General features: G+C 49.5%; 1 protein-coding gene and 1 non-coding gene across 11 annotated transcripts; both read left to right on the forward strand.

Moving 5' to 3' along the window:
* Positions 1–400: 400 nt before the first annotated feature.
* CHD4 (chromodomain helicase DNA binding protein 4) lies at positions 401–22,220 on the forward strand. Of its 10 annotated transcripts, none has more exons than XM_040594551.1 (40): positions 401–423; positions 1,553–1,714; positions 3,712–3,839; positions 4,030–4,221; positions 4,622–4,740; positions 5,177–5,418; positions 5,504–5,631; positions 5,768–5,903; positions 6,342–6,523; positions 6,652–6,891; positions 7,837–8,040; positions 8,147–8,352; positions 8,590–8,721; positions 9,024–9,120; positions 9,534–9,725; positions 9,813–10,013; positions 10,936–11,073; positions 13,105–13,226; positions 13,338–13,511; positions 13,835–13,976; positions 14,442–14,573; positions 14,683–14,800; positions 15,015–15,139; positions 15,431–15,668; positions 15,838–16,010; positions 16,171–16,351; positions 16,428–16,538; positions 16,690–16,796; positions 16,875–17,008; positions 17,516–17,660; positions 17,857–18,022; positions 18,407–18,516; positions 18,749–18,884; positions 19,139–19,216; positions 19,332–19,469; positions 19,564–19,672; positions 19,995–20,127; positions 21,062–21,257; positions 21,373–21,548; positions 21,655–22,220. In XM_040594551.1, the coding sequence occupies exons 2-40, from the start codon at positions 1,618–1,620 to the stop codon at positions 21,670–21,672; spliced, it is 5,796 nt and encodes a 1,931-aa protein (XP_040450485.1). In that variant the 5' UTR covers positions 401–423; positions 1,553–1,617; the 3' UTR covers positions 21,673–22,220. The 10 variants fall into 10 exon arrangements, with proteins under 10 accessions (XP_040450485.1, XP_040450484.1, XP_040450487.1 ...); XM_040594550.1 differs by lacking the exon at positions 401–423 and adding an exon at positions 516–638; XM_040594553.1 differs by lacking the exon at positions 401–423 and adding an exon at positions 516–638 and having other exon boundaries at positions 18,752–18,884.
* LOC121089693 lies at positions 18,050–18,188 on the forward strand. Its single transcript, XR_005828320.1, has one exon.
* Positions 22,221–22,497: the final 277 nt, after the last annotated feature.

Below are 22,497 nucleotides of genomic sequence, written 5' to 3' on the forward strand. Positions count from 1 at the left end.
TATGGGATGCCTGGCTGGACCTGGACGGTGGCTCCCGGCGACTATTATGGGATGCCTGCCTGGGAGGGGGGGGGGGGAAGGGAGGAGTATTATGGGATGTGCGTCCCGGGTGTGACTATTATGGGATGTTCTGGGGGTTACTACAGTGTGCCGCCCCCCCCCGCCGCGGGAGGGACGTGCCTATTATGGGATGGCAGGGCGAGGGGCCGCGCCGCAGGGGGCGCCCTGCCCCGGCGCGGGGTCCCGGGTGCGGGAAGGGGGGGAGGAAGTATTATGGGATGCCGGAGCGAAGGGGTGCGAGCGTGGGGAGTATTATGGGATGTTTCTCGGCGGTGGGGGCCGTATTATGGGATGTTCCCTGCGGGGGGGGTTATTATTATGGGATGCCAGGCCGGGCAGTGAGTGGGAAGTTCTGAGGGGAGGGTGAGTATTATGGGATGTCTCGGGTTGGGGGGGGGTTGCTGGGGAGATGGGGGCAGGGTCTGTTGCTGGGGTCCCGGGGCATATTATGGGATGGAGGCGGGAGCGGGGCGGGGCCTGGCCGGGTTTTTTTCCCCTTTAAGAGGCGGTGCCGGGGCGGGAGCCATTTTCCCTTCAGCAGCGACAGCGAGAGAGAGGAGCTGAGGGTCTGGAACCGGGTGAGGAAGCCGGGAGGGGAACGAGGGCGGGTAGGGCCTTGCCGCCGCCTCTTGGGGGGTCCCTGCCGGCCGGCTCCCCCATCCGCCGGCCGCGCTGCCGCCCCCCGGGGCCGCAGCTCCGGCCCCGCCGTGCCCCTGCCCAGCCGCCCTGCAGGACCTTCCCGCGCCCCCACGGCGCGGAGCGGCCGCGCCCGCCGCCCCGGCCGCCGCCTGGCCCGGGGGGGGCGGCCCGTCAGCCGCACGCGAGCCGGACTTCCCCGGCCCCGCCCCGCGCCCCCGCCTCGGAGCCGGTACCCCCCCCGCCGCCCCCGCCCCGCGCCGTGCAGCCCCGCTCCGGGCGGGGGCGGCGGGCAGCCGAGCGGGGCTGCCGAGCCGGCCCTGCCTTTTGTGTGGGGCCTCTGCCAGCGGAGGAGGCGGCGGCCGGCCTCCCGGCCTCCCTGCCTCCCGCTCCGGCCGCGGCGGTGGCAGGGCGCCGTGGGCCCGCCGAGTTCGGGTGGGTTGGGGGCCGCCGGTGCCCCCAGCCCCGCCGCTGTCCGCCCCGCCGGGCGCCGGCTGACAGCCTCCCGCGGGTGTCCCTGGCGAGCCCGGCCGCCTGCCCTGCCTCGCTGCCCTGGCCCGGCCGTGGGCAGCACTGAGCGAGGGCGCCCGGCTGCAGGGCCAGGAGGATTTTCCTCAGGACAGCTGTGCTGGCTGCCTCGCCAGGGATGAGCTGCTGACTCAGTTTAATATCTGGTGTCTTCAGAGCCTGCTTCATCACAACTCTAAGCTGATACTTGCCGCCACTCTTTCTATGATCCGCAGGCTCCAAATCCAGTAAAGTTGCTGCCTAAGCTTTCTCACAGATCCTCTGGGTAGCACTATTGCTTGGGAAAACGGAGTTCAGGTCTGCTGTAACTTTCTCTTTTTCATTGAAGCACTGGCTTGGCTGGCAAGAAGACGACACCCTGTATAAGTCCAGGCCTCCCCCAGATTGGAGGACATGGCGTCGGCCATTGGATCTCCATCCCCATGCTCAGGGGGCAGCGATGACGATGAGATGGAGATCCTGTTGAATAACGCTATCCCCCAGCACCCAGGTACAGCGAGCCCGCGGGGCAGGCCTGTGACAGGGCAGTGCCGCTCTCGAGCTCAGTGCGGGAAATGCGCGATGTGCTGGGGAATGCGATATATTTATTTATTTTTACTACGAGTCACATGTTCATTTTTTATTTTGATGTCTGAGTCCTAGGGTTACTTTAAAGCGCAAGGCTTGTGACTTTGTGTCAGGTGGAGCTGACTGTTCCGAGCCGTTGCAGGTTGTCAGGGCCTGTGCTTTGAGGAGATGTAAGGGGTGGAGGCAGAGCGCCCGAGGCTGACAGGGTACCAAAATGCCTGTGAGTTTCATATTTCGTGAATGGGGAGGGGGAAGGGGGTAGCAAGTGAAAGGGCAGGGTGCCTGGCTTGCTTTCGTCTGGGAACTCAGACCGACTGACGTCCAGAGCAAACTGCCCTGGGCTGTTGCGTGACCCACTTTCCTTCATCACCACACCCAATTACTGAGGTTTCTTGTGGTTCTCTCTCCCTGCTGCTTGCTCACCTTTGCTTTTGTTGTAGTCTTTGCACCTTACCTTTTCCCTCGTGTTTGCATCCTTATCATCGACTTGAGACTTTAGAGCCCTGGACGCTCTTCTGTTTTGGGTTTTCTGTTGTTGCTGCTGCTGTTGTTGATGAGTTGTTCTGCACCTACATCTGGATTCTCTGCTTCCTTGTGGGAAGGAATAATGTCTATCCTGATGTGCTGGATTGTAAGAGAAGTTTGAGTGCTCCTACTAACTCATGCTGTAGTGTTGTATTCTTGTAGAAGAGAAATGTTGCAGCTGGAAAGGGAAAATGGTGTTGTGGGCTTTTAGTGGTTTTGTTTGGTTGGCATTTTTTCTTAGGCTTTGACTCCAGGGTTTCTGGCACCTCTGAAACACTAGGCAGAAGGGGACTGTCAGTAAACCTTGTAAGGAAAGTCTTGGTGGAGAAAAGTGTTTAAATCCCTGCAAATTGGAGAGCTTTAGGTAATGTGTTGGAAAGGATGGGACATTAGAGGCTCCATATCAGACCTTGAGGGAGGAGAAGAGGTGGGGTCCTTGAAGGACTTGGTGTGGCAGGACTGTGGGAGTGAAGAGACATCCGTCGGTTGGGAATATGGCAGGGGCCAGGCACAGGACCCCGGGTTCAGAGAGCTCAACCTCTGCCGCGCCACCCCTGGCTGCGGTAGCTCCTCTGGCCAGTGGCTTTCTCCATCCTGCCCAGCTCCTGTGGTCAGGAGGCCATTTTCCCTTGGAGGGAGAAGGAGGACTCTGGCTGTGTGCGGGGGGCGGGGCGGCAGGGGAGGGCAGGCTCCGCAGCCTGCCACAAAGGGGAGGGCTGGCTGGGGCCGGGGGGCAGGCAGGCAAGGGGGGGTGCGCAGATGGAGCAGGCGGCGGTGGGGAGCTGGCATGCCTTCCTCTGCCTGGGCAGTGAGCTCGCTAGCTGTTGGTGCGGGGGGAGGGGCTGGGGAAGGTTGTGTCAAATCTGGATCGGAATAGAGTTGCTGAGTAACAACTTTTCTATGGAGGAGGACAAGCTGTGGCTTACCGGCCTGTGTTTTGCACGGGGCTGTAGGATGCTCTGTACTGCTGAGGAGGCTACCTGATTGTGGTCTCTTCCCTGAAGACTCATGGACCGAAACAGTATCCTTGTCGGGTTTTCAAATGTATCCAACGTTTTGCTTCTTTGGATGTGGACATGTATTCCATGCTCTTTCACCTTGTCATTGGTTATGGCAAATTTCTGGTCCCCAAGATCAGCGCCAGCTCTGCTTGGAGAAGGAATATTGTAGAAATGGGTGGTGTTTGGGGCTCAGGGGGGAAGATCCTGTGCAGTGATAACTTCTGACATGATTTCCTAGTATTTGTTGTGAACAGTAACAGAGTAAACGGTTGTAAATGCTTCTGTGTTTGTGTGTAGCAAGAAGTAGACAAGTTGGGTAATCTCTGTGAGAAGTGGGCTATGCTGTAGTGGACAGATGGGGTTTGAATAAGACATGTTGCCACTTCCCCACCAGAGCCTGAAGAAGAGCCAGAAGAAGAGCTTCTGTCAGAGGCTGAGACACCCAAAATCAAGAAGAAGAAGAAGCCCAAGAAACTGAAGGAACCCAAAGTGCCCAAACTCAGCAAGCGTCAGAAGAAGGAGGTAAGGGAAAGGATGCCTAAGGTCACACTCTTAACATGTGGATATAGGGGGTGAGGGTGATTACTGTAGTTGTCCTACAGCAGCAATCCGTTGTATGAACCCTCCAGAGCTTGGGAAGAGTGTGGCGTTTAGTGCTTATCCAGGGTATTTCCTCACAGCTGCCTGATCTTCTCTCTCCCTCCCTCCCCAGCTGGGGGACAGCTCTGGTGAGGGGAATGAGTTTGTGGAGGAAGAGGAGGAGGTTCTGCGCTCTGACAGTGAGGGCAGTGACTACACTCCTGGAAAGAAGAAAAAGAAGAAATTAGGGCCCAAGAAGGAAAAGAAAAACAAAGCCAAGCGCAAGGAGGAGGAGGAGGAAGAGGAAGAAGACGATGACTCAAAGGTGAGAAGCTGTGCTGCTGCCTGCCTGCCTGGTTCTCATTCCCATGTATCTGATTTTTGGGATCATTGTGCTCTGCATTTGTGATAGCACATGGAGTTGGGGCTGTTCACTCTCCTTCTCCTCCACTGGACCTGTTTGACTTGACCATTTTCCCACCTTGCATCCCTTCTCCTCTCCTGCCTTAAACACACCTGTCACATATGTTGAATCCAAAGACTTTTCCCTCCCCCACTGATCTTCTATCAAGACTATGTCTTATGGCAGTGATAAGTTGATGGTGGGGGAAAAAAGCCCCTCTGTCCTGACTCATTGGGTCATTTGTAGATGTGTGGAAGGTCTGCTCTTTCCTAGAGCAGAACTAGAGCTGGTTCTCAGAGTTGCTGTGATTCTCTTTGCACAGGAGCCGAAGTCATCTGCTCAGCTTCTTGAAGACTGGGGCATGGAGGATATTGATCATGTCTTCACAGAGGAGGATTATCGCACTCTCACCAATTACAAAGCTTTCAGCCAGTTTGTCAGGTGAAGTGCAAGCCTGCACTTGGAAGGATGTTGGAGTGGGAAAAAAAATGGCATGAGGCAAAGACTAGGTTCCTTGTTTTTGGAACATCGAGGCACATTAGAGACAAGCGTCCTACCTAGAGCAAAAACTGAAGCAACAGTAAAATAATTGATGCGCATCCCTTTTGTTTTCAGTGATTGAGATGATGCAAGTTCTCACTCCCAGTCCCCTTTCTTCCCTAGTATGCTAAATTCTGTCTCACTTTCCAAGCCCCTGAGCATTTGCATCCTCCACAAGGTGAGGGATGGGAGTGGAGAGATTCATTGGCTCTTGAGATCAAAGATTAGAAAGGAATGTAGTTTGAGCTAGAGGTGCTGAGCAGAGTGGTGGAGGGGCAGAATAATGATCTAGATTTCAGTGTGGTTGGGTAACTCTTCCTTCCTTAACTGTACACAGGCCACTTATTGCAGCCAAGAACCCTAAAATAGCAGTGTCGAAGATGATGATGGTACTGGGAGCCAAATGGAGGGAGTTTAGCACGAACAACCCCTTCAAGGGGAGTTCAGGTGCATCTGTGGCAGCTGCTGCAGCTGCAGCTGTTGCAGTGGTGGAAAGCATGGTGACAAATGTGGATGCTGTCCTGCCGCAGCCCCCTGTAGATGTGCCGCTCAGGAAAGCCAAGACAAAGGAGGGCAAAGGTGAGATGAAGAATCTGGCAGGATGGCAGAAGGCGAGGGTGTCAAGGCAGTAGTCTTTCTGACTCCCAGGCTTCTCTGTTCCCAGGACCCAATGCCCGGCGGAAGCCAAAGGCCAGTCCTCGTATTCCTGATATCAAGAAACCTAAAACAAAGAAGGTGGCACCTTTGAAGATCAAACTGGGAGGATTTGGTTCCAAGCGTAAAAGGTCATCAGTAAGTGATCTTTTAAGAACTCCTTTCTTGACCTTCTAAAGAGCTGGTGATGTGCTAAAGATGCTAGGATGTGTCTGCCACCCTCAACACATGTGCCTGAAGTAGTATAGCTGGTTTTTTTTCTTGCCTATCACAGAGTGAAGATGATGATCTGGATGTGGAGTCAGACTTTGATGATGCCAGCATCAACAGCTACTCTGTTTCAGATGGATCTACAAGCCGTAGTAGCCGCAGTCGCAAAAAACTCAAAGCTGGGAAAAAGAAAAAGAAAGGTATTGATGTTTGCTGTCAGTTGGAGACAGAAGTACAGCATGTAGAAAGATTAGGGGAATGTATGTGCAGAATTTGCATATTTAACAGCGTACTTGAGGGAGGGGAACTCCTCACGGAGGAAGAACCTGATACTACTTGTAATAAGGAAAGGGTTTTGAGGAGTTCTTTTGCACCTTGGTAGGGCAACAGGCAGTACTGAGTTTTCCTGGCCTCAACTACACCTTTAATTTAATGGGTGGAAGGAGGCACAGTTTTACGGGTCTTGTTTTACTCCTGTTCCAGCTCTTGATTCTTGCCTTGTTTACTTAGATAGAGCAAGAGTTTTGGATTCTGGATCTCTGTATTACTATGCAGGCTGTTGGGAGAGTGCCCTCCCTTGCTGTAGGAAGCCTGTACCTGTGGCTTGTACTGCTGTAACTCCTCACCACCCTCTGCAGGTGAGGAGGACTCCACAGTGGCTGTGGATGGCTACGAGACTGATCACCAGGACTACTGTGAGGTATGCCAGCAGGGTGGAGAGATTATTCTGTGTGATACCTGCCCTCGTGCCTACCACATGGTTTGCCTGGACCCAGACATGGAGAAAGCCCCAGAGGGCAAATGGAGCTGCCCGCACTGTGTGAGTACTGGGTTCACCCAGACTGTGTGAGAAAGAGATCACGGAGGAGGGTGTCAAGTGACCTGGGGCTGCTCTTCTGCGGTAATAAAATAATGTGACTTTGGTTTTCTGATTTCCCTCTCCTATAGGAAAAAGAGGGTATTCAGTGGGAAGCAAAGGAGGATAACTCTGAAGGTGAGGAAATCCTGGAGGATGTTGTGGGGGATGCTGAGGAAGAGGATGACCACCATATGGAGTTCTGTAGAGTCTGCAAGGATGGAGGAGAGCTGCTGTGCTGTGATGCCTGTCCTTCATCCTATCACATCCACTGTCTGAATCCCCCATTGCCAGAGATTCCCAATGGAGAGTGGCTATGTCCTCGCTGCACTGTGAGTTTCTGCTAGTACTGTTCTCCTATCGCTACAAGAGATGATAGATCTAATCCCTTTGGATCATCATCTTTTCTCAGAAACAGTCTTCTCCAGAGACTATCTCCTCTCACACTTTTGTCATAAAACGTCAAGGCCTGGCTTGTAGCTGGATTGCGCCTTGTCAGTTGGCTGCTTCTTCCAGACAGCAGAAAGGGACAGGATTAAAGCCATTGAGTCTCATGGGTTTTGCCCACGTGCAGAGCAGTTGGACAGTTTTGGATCCAGGATGCCAAGGCTCAATTTTCTCGGATCCTGTACATATGTAGTAACAGGAGAATGACTGCAATCAAATTCAGTGCTTAAAAAAAATACTTTAAACTGATGCTGAGCCAAACAGGTTTTTTTGGACTGCTAGCTCTGTAACACCAAGCCCTTTCCTAGTAGATGGTTTTGAAAAATGTCACACTTTTCCAGGAAGTTCTTGAAATGAAGCATTGGAAACAGTGTTAGGTGCTTTCATTGAGTGATAAGGACTTTTAAGATGACGAGTAAAAAGGCTGCTTCAGGATACATCCCTGTACTGGGCTGATAGTTCTACAGCAAAATACTTCCTGTACAAACTTCCAGTGGAGTTGGGGTGGGACGGATTACTGGGTTCATCAAGCCTAGCAATTTGTTTCATGTAGAATTCCTGAATTGGTGTGGCCCTGGGGAGACAACTAAATTGAGCTGCTGAATTTAGTTTGGTGTTTGTGAGTCCTAGAAAAAAAGGCAAACTGGAGAAAGCTCAAGAAACACTGGAGATAAGGGGATGAAGGCTTCCAAGTCCAAAAAGCAAATTCCATCTGCGCAGTAAAGCTATAACTAAGGAAGAGAGCTGCAGCTGTGTGTTTCTGCTCCTCAGCACTTGCGTGTTAGAATGTGTACCCTCTGATGTAACAGGCTCTGTTAATAACTTTTCAGTGCCCAGCTTTAAAAGGAAAGGTGCAGAAGATCTTGATCTGGAAATGGGGTCAGCCCCCAGTTGGCCCCCCGCCACCACGTCCACCTGATGCAGACCCTAATGCTCCTCCCCCTAAGCCGCTGGAGGGTCGGCCTGAAAGGCAGTTCTTTGTCAAATGGCAGGGCATGTCCTACTGGCACTGCTCTTGGGTGTCGGAGTTGCAGGTGAGTGGAGGACTCAACAGTGTCATAAGGGTGGATAGTTGTGGGGGGAGATACTTCGGATAGCTGAGGGGAAAACACCTACTAACTGCTTCTGTCCTGACTCCAGCTGGAGCTGCACTGCCAGGTCATGTTTCGTAACTATCAACGCAAAAATGATATGGATGAGCCACCCTCAGGGGACTTCGGAGGGGAAGAGGAGAAAAGCCGGAAGAGAAAAAACAAGGATCCCAAATATGCTGAGATGGAGGAGCGCTTCTATAGATACGGGATCAAGCCTGAGTGGATGATGATCCACAGGATCCTTAATCATAGGTAGGGGGAGTAGCAAAGAGGATTTTCGACAAAGATCTGAAGTCCAGGGTTAAGGGAGAGTGGATGAACCAAGTGCGATATGACTGGGAGAAACAGTGGGAGCTCTGTTGTTGGGATGACAAACGACGTTCTGTTTCTGTTGCTTCGTTAAGGGATCTTTTCCTTCCCTCCCGTTTGAGGGGATTGGGTGAACACTGTCATTTCACCATGCTTAAGACTTACTGGTTTCTTCAACAGTGTGGATAAGAAGGGAAACGTCCACTATTTGATTAAATGGAGAGACCTACCCTATGACCAGGCATCCTGGGAAAGCGAAGATGTGGATATCCAAGATTATGACCTCTACAAGCAAGCCTACTGGAATCACAGGTAAGAGGAGTGTCTAGAGGTTGTGCTCCTTTCCCTTGCCTCAAGAGAAAATACTGGAGTGTGTCAGCTCCTAGCACTGGCTGGATTAATATATGGAGATAGCCAAGCAGTATCTTGTTGCTGATTCCTTACTCCTTTGGGCAGGGACCTTGTGTGTCTCTGCCAGTTCATGAGGGTTCCAGCCCTGTTCTGTTGAGCCTGTTTGGGTTGGGTGATTGCCCTCCTACTCTTGGCAATAGTTTTTCTTTGATCTGTTACAAAAGCCACTAAACTTGCACATTCTTGGGACTGTCTCTGCAAAGGGAGCTGATGAGAGGTGAAGAGGGCAGGCCTGGTAAGAAGTTAAAGAAAGTGAAGATGCGGAAACTGGAAAGGCCCCCTGAGACTCCCACAGTAGATGTAAGTTACTGTTTATTGCTTAGGAGCCATCTGATACAGCTGCTTATTTTGGGGAGGGAGCAGGTGAATAGGAAGCTGAAGAGTGAAAAGCGTGTGATTTAGAGGTCCTTCCTGGCCCAAAGAGCCAGTGGGTTATGGAGCCTTCAGACAAAGGTCTGTCTTGTCTGTCAGGTCTGACACTGACTGGCTCTTGGTAAAAGAGTTTTATTAAAAAAAAACCAAACCAACCAAACAAAAATGCACAAAACTTTCTGGTGGATGCCTTTTGGCCATTTGGGAATTTTGTCTGGTGCTAGTCTGGTTGTCACGTGAAGTTTCACCTGCACTAGGGAATATATGGGTGACTAGGAAGAGGAGTCTGGTAGCTGTCTAGCTGTGGTAAATGATCTTAACTCTTCCTTTTTCTGCTGTAGCCCACAGTGAAATATGACCGGCAACCGGAGTACCTCGATGTAACAGGGGGGACCTTGCACCCCTACCAACTGGAAGGACTGAACTGGCTGCGCTTCTCTTGGGCTCAGGGCACAGATACAATCTTGGCTGATGAAATGGGTCTGGGAAAGACTGTGCAGACAGCTGTGTTCCTGTATTCCTTATACAAAGAGGTGAGAGCTGGGAGATCACTACCCAGAGAGATTCTGCCTGTGTTAGTGGTTGCATTCGTCTGATGCTCTTACCAACTCTGTTTGTAGGGCCACTCAAAGGGTCCCTTCTTGGTGAGTGCCCCGCTGTCCACAATCATCAACTGGGAGCGAGAATTTGAGATGTGGGCCCCAGATATGTATGTAGTGACCTATGTGGGGGACAAAGACAGCCGGGCCATCATCCGTGAGAACGAGTTCACTTTTGAGGATAATGCCATACGTGGAGGCAAAAAAGCATCCAGAATGAAGGTACAGAACTCTGCTGTAATGCAAACCTGAACTGAAGGAACAGATGCACCAGACTGGCTTTTGGCAGTTGAGGTTCAGATACTCTGATGTCCCTAGGAACTGATTATACTTGCAGTTTCCAGGGGGAAATAACTGCAAATTGCTGAGTAGTGGGTGTTTAGGCTCCTGCTCTAGACTAGTAGGTGTTTAAACAGTCTGAACTAATTTAGCTCTGGAAAAAGAGTTAACTAAGGTAATGACTGTAGGCAAGTCCCTCTATCTCTTCTACTTAATCAGTGAAGTTGTGCATCATTTCTACAGATCTAAGTCAATGTCAGAATCGCTACTGTATGAGAAGGACAAACATACCAAAAAAGCATGAACTTTTTAATCTTCTGAGGAACTGGCTGACAGGAAGGAAGAGCCTGATCTAGGTGGCTAGTTCTTGTAGAACTTCAGTCTTCCCAGTGAAAGCAAGATGGGAGCTCAAAGCTTTTCCGGTGACAGATAAGAATCCTTTGCTTCCCTTGAAATTGAGCTGCCTTAAGTACTAGCAGTAATTTAAAGTTCCATGATAAACTGCTTATCTTTTTAAGTCTTAGCTGACTTTTTGATGAGCCACTCTGCTTCAAATCTCATTTTTCTAACGTGCCTCCATTTGCTGCTTGTTTGTTAAACTTCTCTGTTAGAATATTTGGCAACTGTTCAGAAGTAATGGGTACTGAGGGGGCTGAGGAGACTTAGATGTGTTAAGAGAGTAATGGGGGATTAAAAGACTGGAACGGTTTGGATAGCATTTTGAATCTTGTGACGGGAAACTTGGTATGAAAATTTTTTGATGTGCTGTTTGACCAGGGCTCGTCAGAATAACTTGATGTATCTTCTGCTTTTGTCCTGTGGCATTCCCCTATCCTGTTACCCTGTTCATCCTTTTCCTTTGCAGAAGGAGGCGGCTGTGAAGTTCCACGTGCTTCTCACCTCCTATGAACTAATCACAATTGATATGGCCATACTAGGCTCTATCGACTGGGCCTGTCTCATTGTGGATGAAGCTCACAGACTGAAGAACAATCAGTCGAAGGTACAGAGAAGCATCGGTGGTTTCTAGGTGTGGCATGTGTTGCAGGGGGGAATGGACAGAGAGTGTTCAGATAGCAGCTCCTAAGCGCATGAGTTTGTCTGCCAACTCTTAGTCATTTGTTCAGTAGTAAATTTGATTTGTTATTGGGGGAAAAAAATAAACAGCCTTCACTTGGAGATTGATTATCACTGGCAACGACTTCACTTTTATACATGTCACTGATTAAAATGGCTTTCTCTCTGGGTGAATTGGCAATTGGTGTACACTGGAAAACAGAAAAACCTGGTGGTGGTTGTTGCTCTCAAATAGAACCTGGCTTCTCTGAAAGCAGATCATATATCTGCACCACCTCTGTTCTGGAAAGGTTTACCGTACTGAGCGTAAAACAAGCTACACGAGCAAAAATTGCCCTGCTTCCAGAGTAGGCTTGCTCTGTATTCACCCAGCTCTGTAGCAGAACTCGCAGAAATGGGAGAGGTGGGCAGAGGTGTTCAAAAACACCTGGGTAGATGCTGAAAGCCACGTAGCTGCTTTTATATTGAGGCTGCACCTTAACTAAGCCTGTTTGAATTCAGTAGAGTTGACTGTACTTTCTTAATCCAGCTCCTCCTTAAGCCCTTATGCTGCCTTAATTCAGGTATTGATTTGTCTGTCTTCAGCTGGGTTCTAGTGGTTGGTACACTAAAAACAATTGTTACTGGAAATCCTGGTTTTATAGGTCCTTGGAGACTGCGCAAGACAAAATTGTCTCTTGATTTCTTTTTTTTAAAGCTTTTTGTGTCTTTGTATGAGGCATCTTTCCATGACATTACGGCTGTGCTTGTAGTCCAGTTTGCAGATCTCTTCTTATTGTAGGCACTAAGACTGGATGCCGTTCTATGCTCGGTGTTGACATTATTGGAAGTAGTAATGAGTGCTTACTATTAATTGAAAAAGGATGTAAAGGCTGAAGGTTACACTATGACTAACAGTTACAATCAGTTATCCACCAAGACCATTAAATGTGCCTTTTTCTAGAGCAGCTTCCTGTCTTGTAAGGACAGGTTTCAGGTGTTTAGCTGGAAGAAGGGTCAGATGCTTCTTGACAGATTCTGGTTATCTACTAAAGTTTTGCAGATATAATTACTAACTTCCATATTTGATTTCAAACTGAGAATGTTTTTCTGCCTGTAACAAAGTAGAGATAAATCCCCATGCAGGCCACTAGAAGGATCCTTCTGGTGTGATAGCCAAGCCATAACTCATGGTGGGTTTCTCATATGTTTTGTGTTTGTTTTTTCTTGTTTGTCATATAGTAAAAGCTACTTCCATTAAGTTTGACCTGGTGTCATGTTAAGTGTAAAATAAGCAAAGAAATCGCTGAGCTCACAAATAAATTACTGCTTTATTGTCAGTTTGTGCTGGTGAACATGGTACGTTTGTGTCTTTCAATTCAGTACTTTTAACTGTTCACTCCCTCTGCCTGGAATTACTTCATTGTTGTGAAAACCAGCACAAATTATCTTAAAGGCACATTGGCAAACCCTAAGCTCTCTTTCTCCTCAGCTTGCTCACAGCTCTGGAAGATTGCCAGGATTGATATGAATAGGAAGAGTGACTTAGCTATTTCTAGAATTCTCAAGGCAGAGTAGTTGTAGGAATGTGGAACGCTAATTTAGCAAGAAAAAATACATAGTATAGCAGACTGGAAATGATTGGTGGTCTTGAAAGAGCTTGTAACTTAGAAGAGCAGAGGAAACCTACAAGCCATCATCAGGTGCTGGTAGGATGTGCTGTAGTTGTGTTTTAGCTATGCAGAGCAATGATCCAAATGAGATCAGTCTAGTGACCCTGACTGGAATGTGAATACTTGGAGCTCTTGTCCAAACAGCTGATGTGATCTAAATTGAACCCTAGCTTGGTGTCAGCTTTTTTTTTCCCCTAGGATAAGTTAATTTTTTTTGTAGGCCTATGACTTAATAAGCCTTTGACATGTTTGTGTGTTGTTTGGTTTTTTTCTCCACCACTTCTTCCCTGCTTTCTACTTCCCAGTTCTTCCGTGTGCTGAATGGTTACTCCCTCCAGCACAAGCTGCTGCTTACAGGAACTCCCCTGCAGAACAACCTGGAAGAACTGTTCCACCTGCTGAACTTCCTGACGCCAGAGAGATTCCAGTATGTCTTGCAGTACAAGTCAGCCTGTCTGTCTTGTCACTCCTACCCCCTTCAGTGTTGTTTTTGCTCTTTTTCCTTTGTGGCTTTTGCTGAGTGTCTGTTTCTCTGCAGTAACTTGGAGGGCTTCCTAGAAGAGTTTGCAGATATTGCCAAGGAAGATCAGATCAAGAAGCTGCATGACATGCTGGGCCCACACATGCTGAGGCGTCTCAAAGCTGATGTTTTCAAGAATATGCCATCTAAGACTGAACTCATTGTCAGAGTGGAGTTGAGCCCCATGCAGAAGTGAGTGTGAGGTTGAAGAGAGCACCTGCTGTTGAACTGATGTTGCTCTGTCCTGCTGTTTCAAAGGGGATGCTGAAACAGCCTCATCCTCACTATAGGGCTTTCTGCACAGTGGGTTGGAGGAAGTTTTCCTGCTGCCACTGTAGCAGAGGGAGGACTAATTCCTGTGCTTTGGTGTAAGGGAGGAAGAGATGGTGAATGCCACTGGCAGCGCCTGGGTAGCTGGCAGGTAGTGCCAGGAGCTGTGCAGAGTTTGGCAAGAGAGTATGTTAGTCATTCTCGTGAGGGGTGTCTGAGTTGTTTGTTTGGTTTTTTCTTTTCAGGAAATATTATAAATACATTTTGACAAGAAACTTTGAGGCACTGAATGCACGGGGTGGTGGTAACCAAGTCTCCTTGCTCAATGTTGTTATGGATCTGAAGAAATGCTGTAACCACCCCTACCTCTTCCCTGTAGCTGCTATGGTATGTCCAGTCACTTACTCTGTACAAACAAATTCCCTGCTGGCTGTTATCAGGGGGCTAGTTAGCTCCCTAGCAAAGCGTGGAGGGGTTCCCTTTCTTTCTGCTTCTGTTTTTCTTTCGTCCTGTTTTTTATGTAAACCCAACATGCTGGAAGGCTGTTCCAGTACCTTTGTGTGACAGGTAGGAGCTATCTTGTGACTCATGCAAGATGGTGAAGACAGTAAGAGTAGGGACTGAGTCATGAGAAAGAAGAGGGAGTCTAGGAGTCAAATTGCAAGAGAAAAGAGGCACAGGGTAGCACTGATGTTTTCTGTAACTAGTGCTGCACAGTTGTGCCAAGCTAAATGACCAGATGTGAGTCAGCATCTGATCAATGCAGCTAGGGACTAAGACCAAGCTACATCACTTCAAGCTGTTTTCTCATCCCACCCCACCCCTTTCACACCTTTTCTTTTCTCTTTTCAGGAAGCTCCAAAAATGCCAAATGGCATGTATGACGGTAGTGCTCTTATTCGAGCCTCTGGAAAGCTGTTGCTGCTCCAGAAGATGTTGAAGAACCTCAAGGAAGGAGGTCACAGGGTACTCATATTCTCTCAGGTATATGGGAGGAAAACCTTGAGACTAGGCATTCTTTTTTGAGAAGAGCTTGTTGATCTGGTATCCCCTTGACCCTCACTCTTCTGTGGGGTGTTTTTCTGTTACGCAGATGACTAAAATGTTGGACCTTCTAGAAGATTTTTTGGAACATGAAGGGTACAAATATGAGCGGATTGATGGAGGAATCACAGGGAACATGCGTCAGGAGGCTATTGATCGCTTCAATGGTATGGAGTCTCCTGCTTTCTTTGCAAAACGGAGAACTTGGCTTGTACGTGCTTAGCAGTTGACACGGAATTGTCGTGGCCCAAGTCTATTGTTGCTGTCCTGGAATCTTAAATTAGTAGTGATTCTCTGTCAGGTGATGTGGGTCTGACACAAAGCCTCGTTTGAGTAATGCACTCTCCCTTGATTACTTTTATTCTCTCCTTTTTACCTAAGCTCCTGGTGCTCAGCAGTTCTGCTTTCTGCTTTCGACTCGAGCTGGGGGTCTTGGCATTAACTTGGCCACAGCAGATACTGTGATTATCTATGATTCAGACTGGAACCCCCACAATGATATCCAGGTGAGTCTGAATGAGACCACTCACTATGGAGTAATCCTGAGGAAGAGAGGAAATGAAACTATCATGAGGAGTGAAGGAATGTGAGACTTCCCCTCTAGAAATACGCAAAACTAGAGCAGTGAGGATGGGTAGAGATGGGAAGTGAAGTAGTGGAGGGTTCTTCCAGGGCCCAGCCTTTGCTAATGTTAAGAGCCAACATGAGGGTGTCTGGGAAACTTGTGGAGGTAGGTGGAGTGTATCAGACTACTACTTGTGTAACTCTAGACTGTTCAGAGCACATCTCTCTTTTAGGCCTTCAGTCGTGCACACAGAATTGGACAGAACAAGAAAGTGATGATATACCGCTTTGTGACAAGGGCCTCAGTGGAGGAGCGTATCACTCAGGTGGCCAAGAAGAAAATGATGCTAACTCATCTGGTAGTGAGACCAGGGTTGGGCTCCAAGACAGGCTCCATGTCCAAACAGGAACTTGATGACATTCTCAAATTTGGCACTGAAGAGCTCTTCAAGGATGAGGCTACTGAGGGGGGTGAGTGCCTGGGAGTAGAACTGAAGGAGGTGGGGAGGTCTGTCTCCATGTTTAGCAAGTGGCTGTAGGCACAGTGCTGACTATAGGTCTACGAAGAGGTCTAGGGTGGCTTTCCCTTCGCTAGTCCCTCGAGATCCACACAGCAGCTGTGCCTGTGCTCTTCCCTCAGGGGATAACAAAGAAGGTGAGGACAGCAGTGTCATCCACTACGATGACAAAGCAATTGAGCGTCTGTTGGATCGGAACCAGGATGAAACAGAAGATACAGAACTTCAGGGCATGAATGAGTATCTCAGCTCCTTCAAGGTGGCCCAGTATGTGGTTCGTGAAGAGGAGATGGGGGTGAGTATGAGGTAGATGTCAGCTAGCATCTTCTGCTGAACAAAGTAGGATCATTAAGTAAACTGAGCTCTGATGTTTTTAAGGGCAAGCAGGCATATATCTGCTCAGACAGGTTGGGATTTGGAGCGTAGGGCTCTGAAATTTGTGACCTGTCTGACAGGAGGAAGAGGAGGTTGAACGGGAGATCATTAAGCAGGAGGAATCGGTGGATCCTGATTACTGGGAGAAACTGCTGCGTCACCATTATGAACAGCAGCAGGAGGATCTGGCCAGGAATCTGGGGAAGGGCAAGCGCATTCGCAAGCAAGTTAACTACAACGATGGCTCGCAGGAGGATAGAGGTACAAATCCACAGGAACCTGAGGGAGAAATAGGTGTAAGTATGTGTTGCTGGGAAGTGACGGAGTAGCGTCTCAGGCTCACGTGCTGTTTTTCTTTCAGACTGGCAGGATGACCAGTCAGATAATCAGTCAGACTATTCAGTTGCTTCTGAAGAAGGAGACGAGGACTTTGATGAGAGGTCTGAAGGTAAGTTCTGGTGAAGCCAGAGTTCCTGGGTCACTTTCTCTGAGTGTGGGAACAGGTGGGGCTTGATTTGGGGATTTATACACTTTGTGGTGCTGTTCTGCAAGGGAAATATTCACACAACAATATGCTGTGCATTGTCTCTCCTCCTTAGCTGCATTTCTCTCTTCAGCAGCTCGTCGGCCTAGCCGCAAAGGCCTGAGAAATGATAAGGATAAGCCTCTGCCTCCCTTACTTGCCCGTGTGGGAGGGAACATTGAGGTAGGTAGTACCAGGGTAGGTGTTTGCATCCCAGCTGCTTCTGTATGGCTCTTGCCGTATCTGTCTTCTCCATTCTAGGTCTTGGGTTTCAATGCCCGCCAGCGGAAAGCCTTCCTCAATGCTATCATGCGCTATGGAATGCCACCTCAGGATGCCTTCACCACTCAGTGGCTTGTTCGGGACCTCCGTGGCAAGTCAGAGAAAGAGTTCAAGTGAGTCTGCGTTAGGCAGGGATGGAAGATGGGCAACATGTAGACTCTCTGGGGAAGAGTAAGAATGGGGCTTTTTCTGGCACTTCCTTAGAGACTACGTTTCCTTAATGTATTAGTTCAATTTTTTAGTGAGGGGCTGATGTATAAGCTGGGAGAGACCAGGGTGTTGTTCCTAGTTGTTCTTCCTTGGACTTGACCCATCGGTCATAAAAAGCAAATGCTGTTAGAGGAGTAGCATGGCCATGCAAGCAAGTTATGAATACTCTCCCAGAGTCCTTTTTGGGCTTATGGTTGTTTTGGGCTCAAGCCTGAGTCAGCTGTGTGTCCTTTATACACCTAGTAATTCTGTTGGGAAACTCCCTTGATGCAGCCTGGAACCCCAGGGCTTGTGTTCCTGTGGGTTAGGAGTCTTGGGGTGACTTCCCTTATGTTACTGGAAGGGCTCTGATAACATGTCTCCAGCTAAGCCAGTTTATAGTTTAATTGCTTGTCTGTTAACTGCTCCAGGGCTTATGTCTCGCTGTTCATGCGCCACTTATGTGAACCTGGAGCTGATGGTGCAGAGACCTTTGCAGATGGGGTCCCACGGGAAGGTCTTTCTCGACAGCATGTCCTTACTCGCATTGGGGTCATGTCACTTATACGCAAAAAGGTAGGTGCCTAGCAGAGCGATGTGGGTTTTGCTCTCTGTACAACTTGTAGTGCTGAGCTGAACCAGGGTCCTGAACTAGTGAGGTACCTCTCCTTTCACGCCTTTGTTGCATGTCAAGTGGTCTGTCTCTTCTGGTTTGAGGACAAGCGTTGTACGACCCCTGCAGTGTTAAAGTCTTTCTCGCCTCCTCGTGTAGGTGCAGGAATTTGAGCATGTGAATGGCCGCTGGAGTATGCCAGAGCTGGCAGAGATAGAAGAGAACAAGAAACTTTCACAGCCAAGCTCGCCGTCTCCGAAAACTCCAACTCCTTCAACACCAGGGGACACGCAGCCCAATACGCCTGCCCCTGTCCCTCCAGCTGGTGAGAGCTCCCCTCTTGTACAGTTCTGCGTCCTGACCTCATCCTGGCTGTTCCCCTCACCGGATCTGTGGTGGTGGGGTCTGGGGGAGGACGCAGATCAACTTACTCTCGTGTTAGGAGGGCTGCCAAAGACATGTGCAAGCCCTTAAAGGCAAGAGAGGACACTAGCTTTCCTCGGATGAGCTGACGTCGTTGAGAAGCACCTAGCATTTGTAGTGGGCAGGGAAAGGGAGGTCATCTTGAGAGAGTGATGTTGGTCATACTTTGATGGCCTTAATCTCTGGGAGCAGAGGAGAGGTGTGCTTGGCAACAGTGTGGGAAGACCTTACTGATAGCTTCTCTTCTTTTTGCCTCCTGTGCTGCTCTGGGATGGGGAATACACAGAAGAAGGAGTAAAGGTAGAAGAAGGTGCCAGTGCTAAGGAGCAAGGAGAGTCATCTGAACCGGAGAAAGAGCTTGGTGCCTCTGCTACTGAAACAGAGGTCCCGATGGAGGTGAGTGTTGGGATGCTTGTTTGCCTCACGCAAATGTCTCTGTTTCTGCCCCCTCTTCGTGTTGTTCAGCAGCTGAGGCAGAGGTGAGTTCTTGGAATGATAGTTAAAGAGAACTCTCTGGTTCTCAGAATTGGCCTGACAGTTTTGTGCATTTTTGCTTTCCAAACTGTTGTGACTATCATCTTTTTCCAGGCACTGCTTTACCTCGCTTCTCATTGATTTCTGTCCTCAGCAGTGCACCCAGCCTGTGGAGACACCGCCACAGGAAGCAAAATCCCCGGTGAACCCTGCAGAAGCAGATGAAAAAAAAGTAGAGGAGCCAGAAGTGAAGGAAAGACCAGATGAGCCAATGGAAGTAGAAAGCAAAGGTATCTCTGGGGGAGGTTGTTTAACACCTTAAAGGGTGATATGTGCCCCTCCCCCTCAAGCTTTCCTAAAGTTGCATTGTCTTTGCTTGGGCAATTCATCCTGAAGAAACAGATGTAAATGTAGATAACCAGTGGGGCTCTTCCAGGACTTTGAACAGGGAGTTAGGGAATGGTATTAAATTTCACAGGCTGAAGAACAAGACCTTGGATTTGCCATGTTCCCCTATGTCTCATGTTCCCCTTCTCTCCTGCAGCTGACGTGGAGAAAGTGGAAGACAGAGCACCTATTGAGAATGCCCCTGAACCTCCTATAATCACTCTGGATGAAAAAGGCGAGTCACGATAATTCCATTCTCTTCCTTAACCCCTCTCCTGCAAGGATCCCATGTCTGTCCAGCTTGCTGTGGTGTCTGCCATGTCCTTTCTAAAAATTTCCTGTGTGTACAGATGAGAAAAAGGATGACGATAAGAGAGATGTGGTGATGCTGCAGAATGGAGAGATGCTGAAAGAGTCAGTAGATGAAAGGCACAAGAAGGCAGTAAAGCAGCGCTTCATGTTCAACATAGCAGATGGCGGTTTCACTGGTATGAGAAATCTGTATGTTTGAGCTTCTTTATGTGCCCCTGCTTGTGTTTGTGAAATAACTTTCAACTGTTACGGGGTGTCCTGCCTTTCCAGAACTCCACTCCCTGTGGCAGAATGAAGAGCGGGCTGCAACTGTCACAAAGAAGACCTACGAGATCTGGCATCGGCGTCACGACTACTGGCTTCTTGCTGGGATTATCAAGTATCCTTACCCTGACGGACCAGTTCTCCCCCCTTGTACATGAACTTATGATGAAGGTGACAGTCCTGGGTCTGACTGGAGTACATTAACTGAGAGAGTGCTTTATCTCCTTTCACAAGAGTGAAAGTGATGGTGGGAGGAGGAGTTTCCTGCCAGCATAGTTAAGACTTAGCAGGACATAGTTGTCATTCCTCTTCCTTGGCTTCTGTTCCTCCCCTCTCTGCACCCCCTTTCCCCACCCCCTCTTGAGAACTGTATCTGCCTGGGCTGTGTATTCCCTTGTTCTCGCTGCCTTTGTTTGCCTGAGCTCATCCCATCTCAGTCATGGCTATGCCCGTTGGCAGGATATTCAGAATGATCCACGTTACGCCATCCTCAATGAACCCTTCAAGGGTGAGATGAACAGGGGTAACTTCCTGGAAATAAAGAATAAGTTCTTGGCAAGGAGATTTAAGGTAAGGATTTCTCTTCAGTGTGATAAGTGCCTTTTCAGCCAGCTGGACCTCTGAGAACAAGAGCTTGCTGTCTTGAGTTTCTGATAAAGCAAAGGCTTCTGCAGTGCTTTCTGGTGGGGGGAGCACTTATTTCCTGGGATCATGCAGTAGCTGTGTGATAGGAGCTCCCTTTGCTCTGGAGATGGTGCTGCGGAGCTTGGTTCAGTGCTTTCTCCAGGTGTTTATTGAACAACTGGTTTGCAGGAGGCTTAAGGGTCAGTGGCTGTTTCTGTTGCAACATCTGCTTGGTGTGCGCCAGCCCCACTGGCGTGGTCAGAAATGCTGTAAGGAGCGGTGAATGCATTGCCTTCAGTCTCTGCCTCGGCCTGTTTGGGGGCTTAGTTCTGGGAGCCATTTAAGACCAACCCTAAAACAAGCCACGTTGTTCTCAGTCTTGGGGCAGTTCAGTGTAGTGGGGCAATTCAGCTGATCAGTCCTGCACTAACAGCACTCAGACTGTTTTCTCCAAATTTCCCTGACAGGCTTAACAGTTTTTAGACTTCCTTATAAGTAGCATGGGATACTTCTCACTCGGGTTCAAAGAAAAAACTCCACCTGCTTTGCTCCATAAAGGCAGAGTAAAATAGCAGACAGCTTGGTCTTTAAAAAGAACCTGAGGAGGAATGAGAATCCTAGAGGATTTGTGGTAGTCTGTTAAACTAGATGTAGCCTGGTTTTCTTGTGTACCTGGCCTAGCTTAATTGGAGCCCTTAATTGTTTTGGGCTCTTTAGGCTTTACTCAGTATAAACAGAAGCTGGTGGAAGGAGGTTCAGCTGCAGAATCTCACCTCATGAGATAGTGGAGAACTGGATCAAGGGGAGACTGGGGGAGCAAACAGGCTGGTTTTCAGGCAACTGATGAAAGACTTGCTCTCATTACTGCCCTATCTTGCAGCTCCTGGAGCAAGCACTGGTGATAGAGGAGCAGCTGCGGCGAGCTGCCTATCTGAACATGTCAGAAGACCCATCTCACCCATCTATGGCTCTGAACACGCGCTTTGCGGAGGTGGAATGCCTGGCCGAGAGCCACCAGCACCTATCCAAGGAGTCAATGGCTGGGAATAAACCAGCCAATGCTGTGCTGCACAAAGGTAATGCCGTGTGTTAAACAGGGGTGGGGTAGGTGTTTAGCATCTCTGTCCCCTCTGGTCTCCGCCCTCTGGGGCATCCCTTTCTCCTCAGAACAGATGTCCCTTTCTCTGCCAGTTCTGAAGCAGCTGGAGGAGCTTTTGAGTGACATGAAGGCCGATGTGACTCGTTTGCCTGCCACCATTGCCCGTATCCCACCTGTAGCAGTGCGCCTCCAGATGTCAGAACGCAACATCCTCAGCCGGCTGGCCAACCGCAGCAGCGAGCCCCCTCCACCGCCACCTCCCCAACAAGTACGTACCCCCTCTGGTACCTCGGGGGGGGTGGGTGCTCCCTGGGGGGAGCCAGGGACCATTGACCAGCCCATTGAGTCTCAGATGATCTTCTCTCGCCCTGCAGGTGGCCCAGCAGCAGTGAGTCCCTGGCCCAGTGCTGTTGACCTTTCGGCCAAGCTGAAGTGACCCCCCACCCACCCCCCTCCCCTGTTCAGACTCTACCCCTCTGCCTGACATTCCTGACTGGGTGCTGTTTCCCTCCGTGGAAGCTGCTGTGCAGGTCTCTGGGAGGAAAAGAAACTCCTTCCTCTGCAGCCAGCCCGTTGGAGCAAGGAGTGTGCTTAGGAGAGAGGGGGATGTATGATGGACTCTGTATATAGTGACTGGAGGCCACAGCGCCATGTCTGTTACACGGAGAACCTGGCTGCATTGCTTGCTGCCTCCACCTGGAATTCCAGTTTTTTGTTTTTAATTTTATTTTGAGTTTGTTTACTGAGATGAGTGTGCAGGCAAGACCAAGCAAAAGCCAGGACAGAGACAAAGCTACCTCCATCAATATCCTTTTTAATACAAAAACTGACCGGACTTGTCCACTAATAAACAGCTTGAAGACATAAAACAAAACAAAAAAAGTTAAAAAACAGAGCAAAACCTTGGTAAAACTGAAAAATAAAGTTTCCTTGTATTTTATTTTGTTACCTCTGTTTAGCAGAAGAGAGCAAGTGCCTCCCCTGCAGCGCGGAGGGGTCAGTCGTGTCCTTGCCCTGTACTGCAGCCGGTCGTGGGGGGCCCTGCACCCCGCTGAACTCGGGCACGTGCCCTAAGCCCCTTCCCTGCTCCCTGCTTTGGTGTGTTGCGCCCCTCCCCGGGGAGTCAGACCCCCGGGGGGGGGGGGGGGGGATGCCCCGGCCCGGGGGGCACCTGGGGCTGCCGGCTGCGCCCCGCCCGCTCCCCGCTCAGGCCGGCC

The sequence above is a fragment of the Falco naumanni genome, chromosome 5 (genome assembly GCF_017639655.2).
Source record: "Falco naumanni isolate bFalNau1 chromosome 5, bFalNau1.pat, whole genome shotgun sequence".
In the NCBI taxonomy this organism is placed as follows: Eukaryota; Metazoa; Chordata; class Aves; order Falconiformes; family Falconidae; genus Falco; species Falco naumanni.

Coding starts and splice junctions, on each gene's coding strand:
- CHD4 (XM_040594551.1), top strand. CDS start 1,618: ATGGCGTCGGCCATTGGATCTCCATCCCCATGCTCAGGGGGCAGCGAT. Junction 8,041..8,146: donor CTTGGGTGTCGGAGTTGCAG/GTGAGTGGAGGA, acceptor TCCTGACTCCAG/CTGGAGCTGCACTGCCAGGT. Junction 18,023..18,406: donor TGCCCCTGTCCCTCCAGCTG/GTGAGAGCTCCC, acceptor GGGAATACACAG/AAGAAGGAGTAAAGGTAGAA.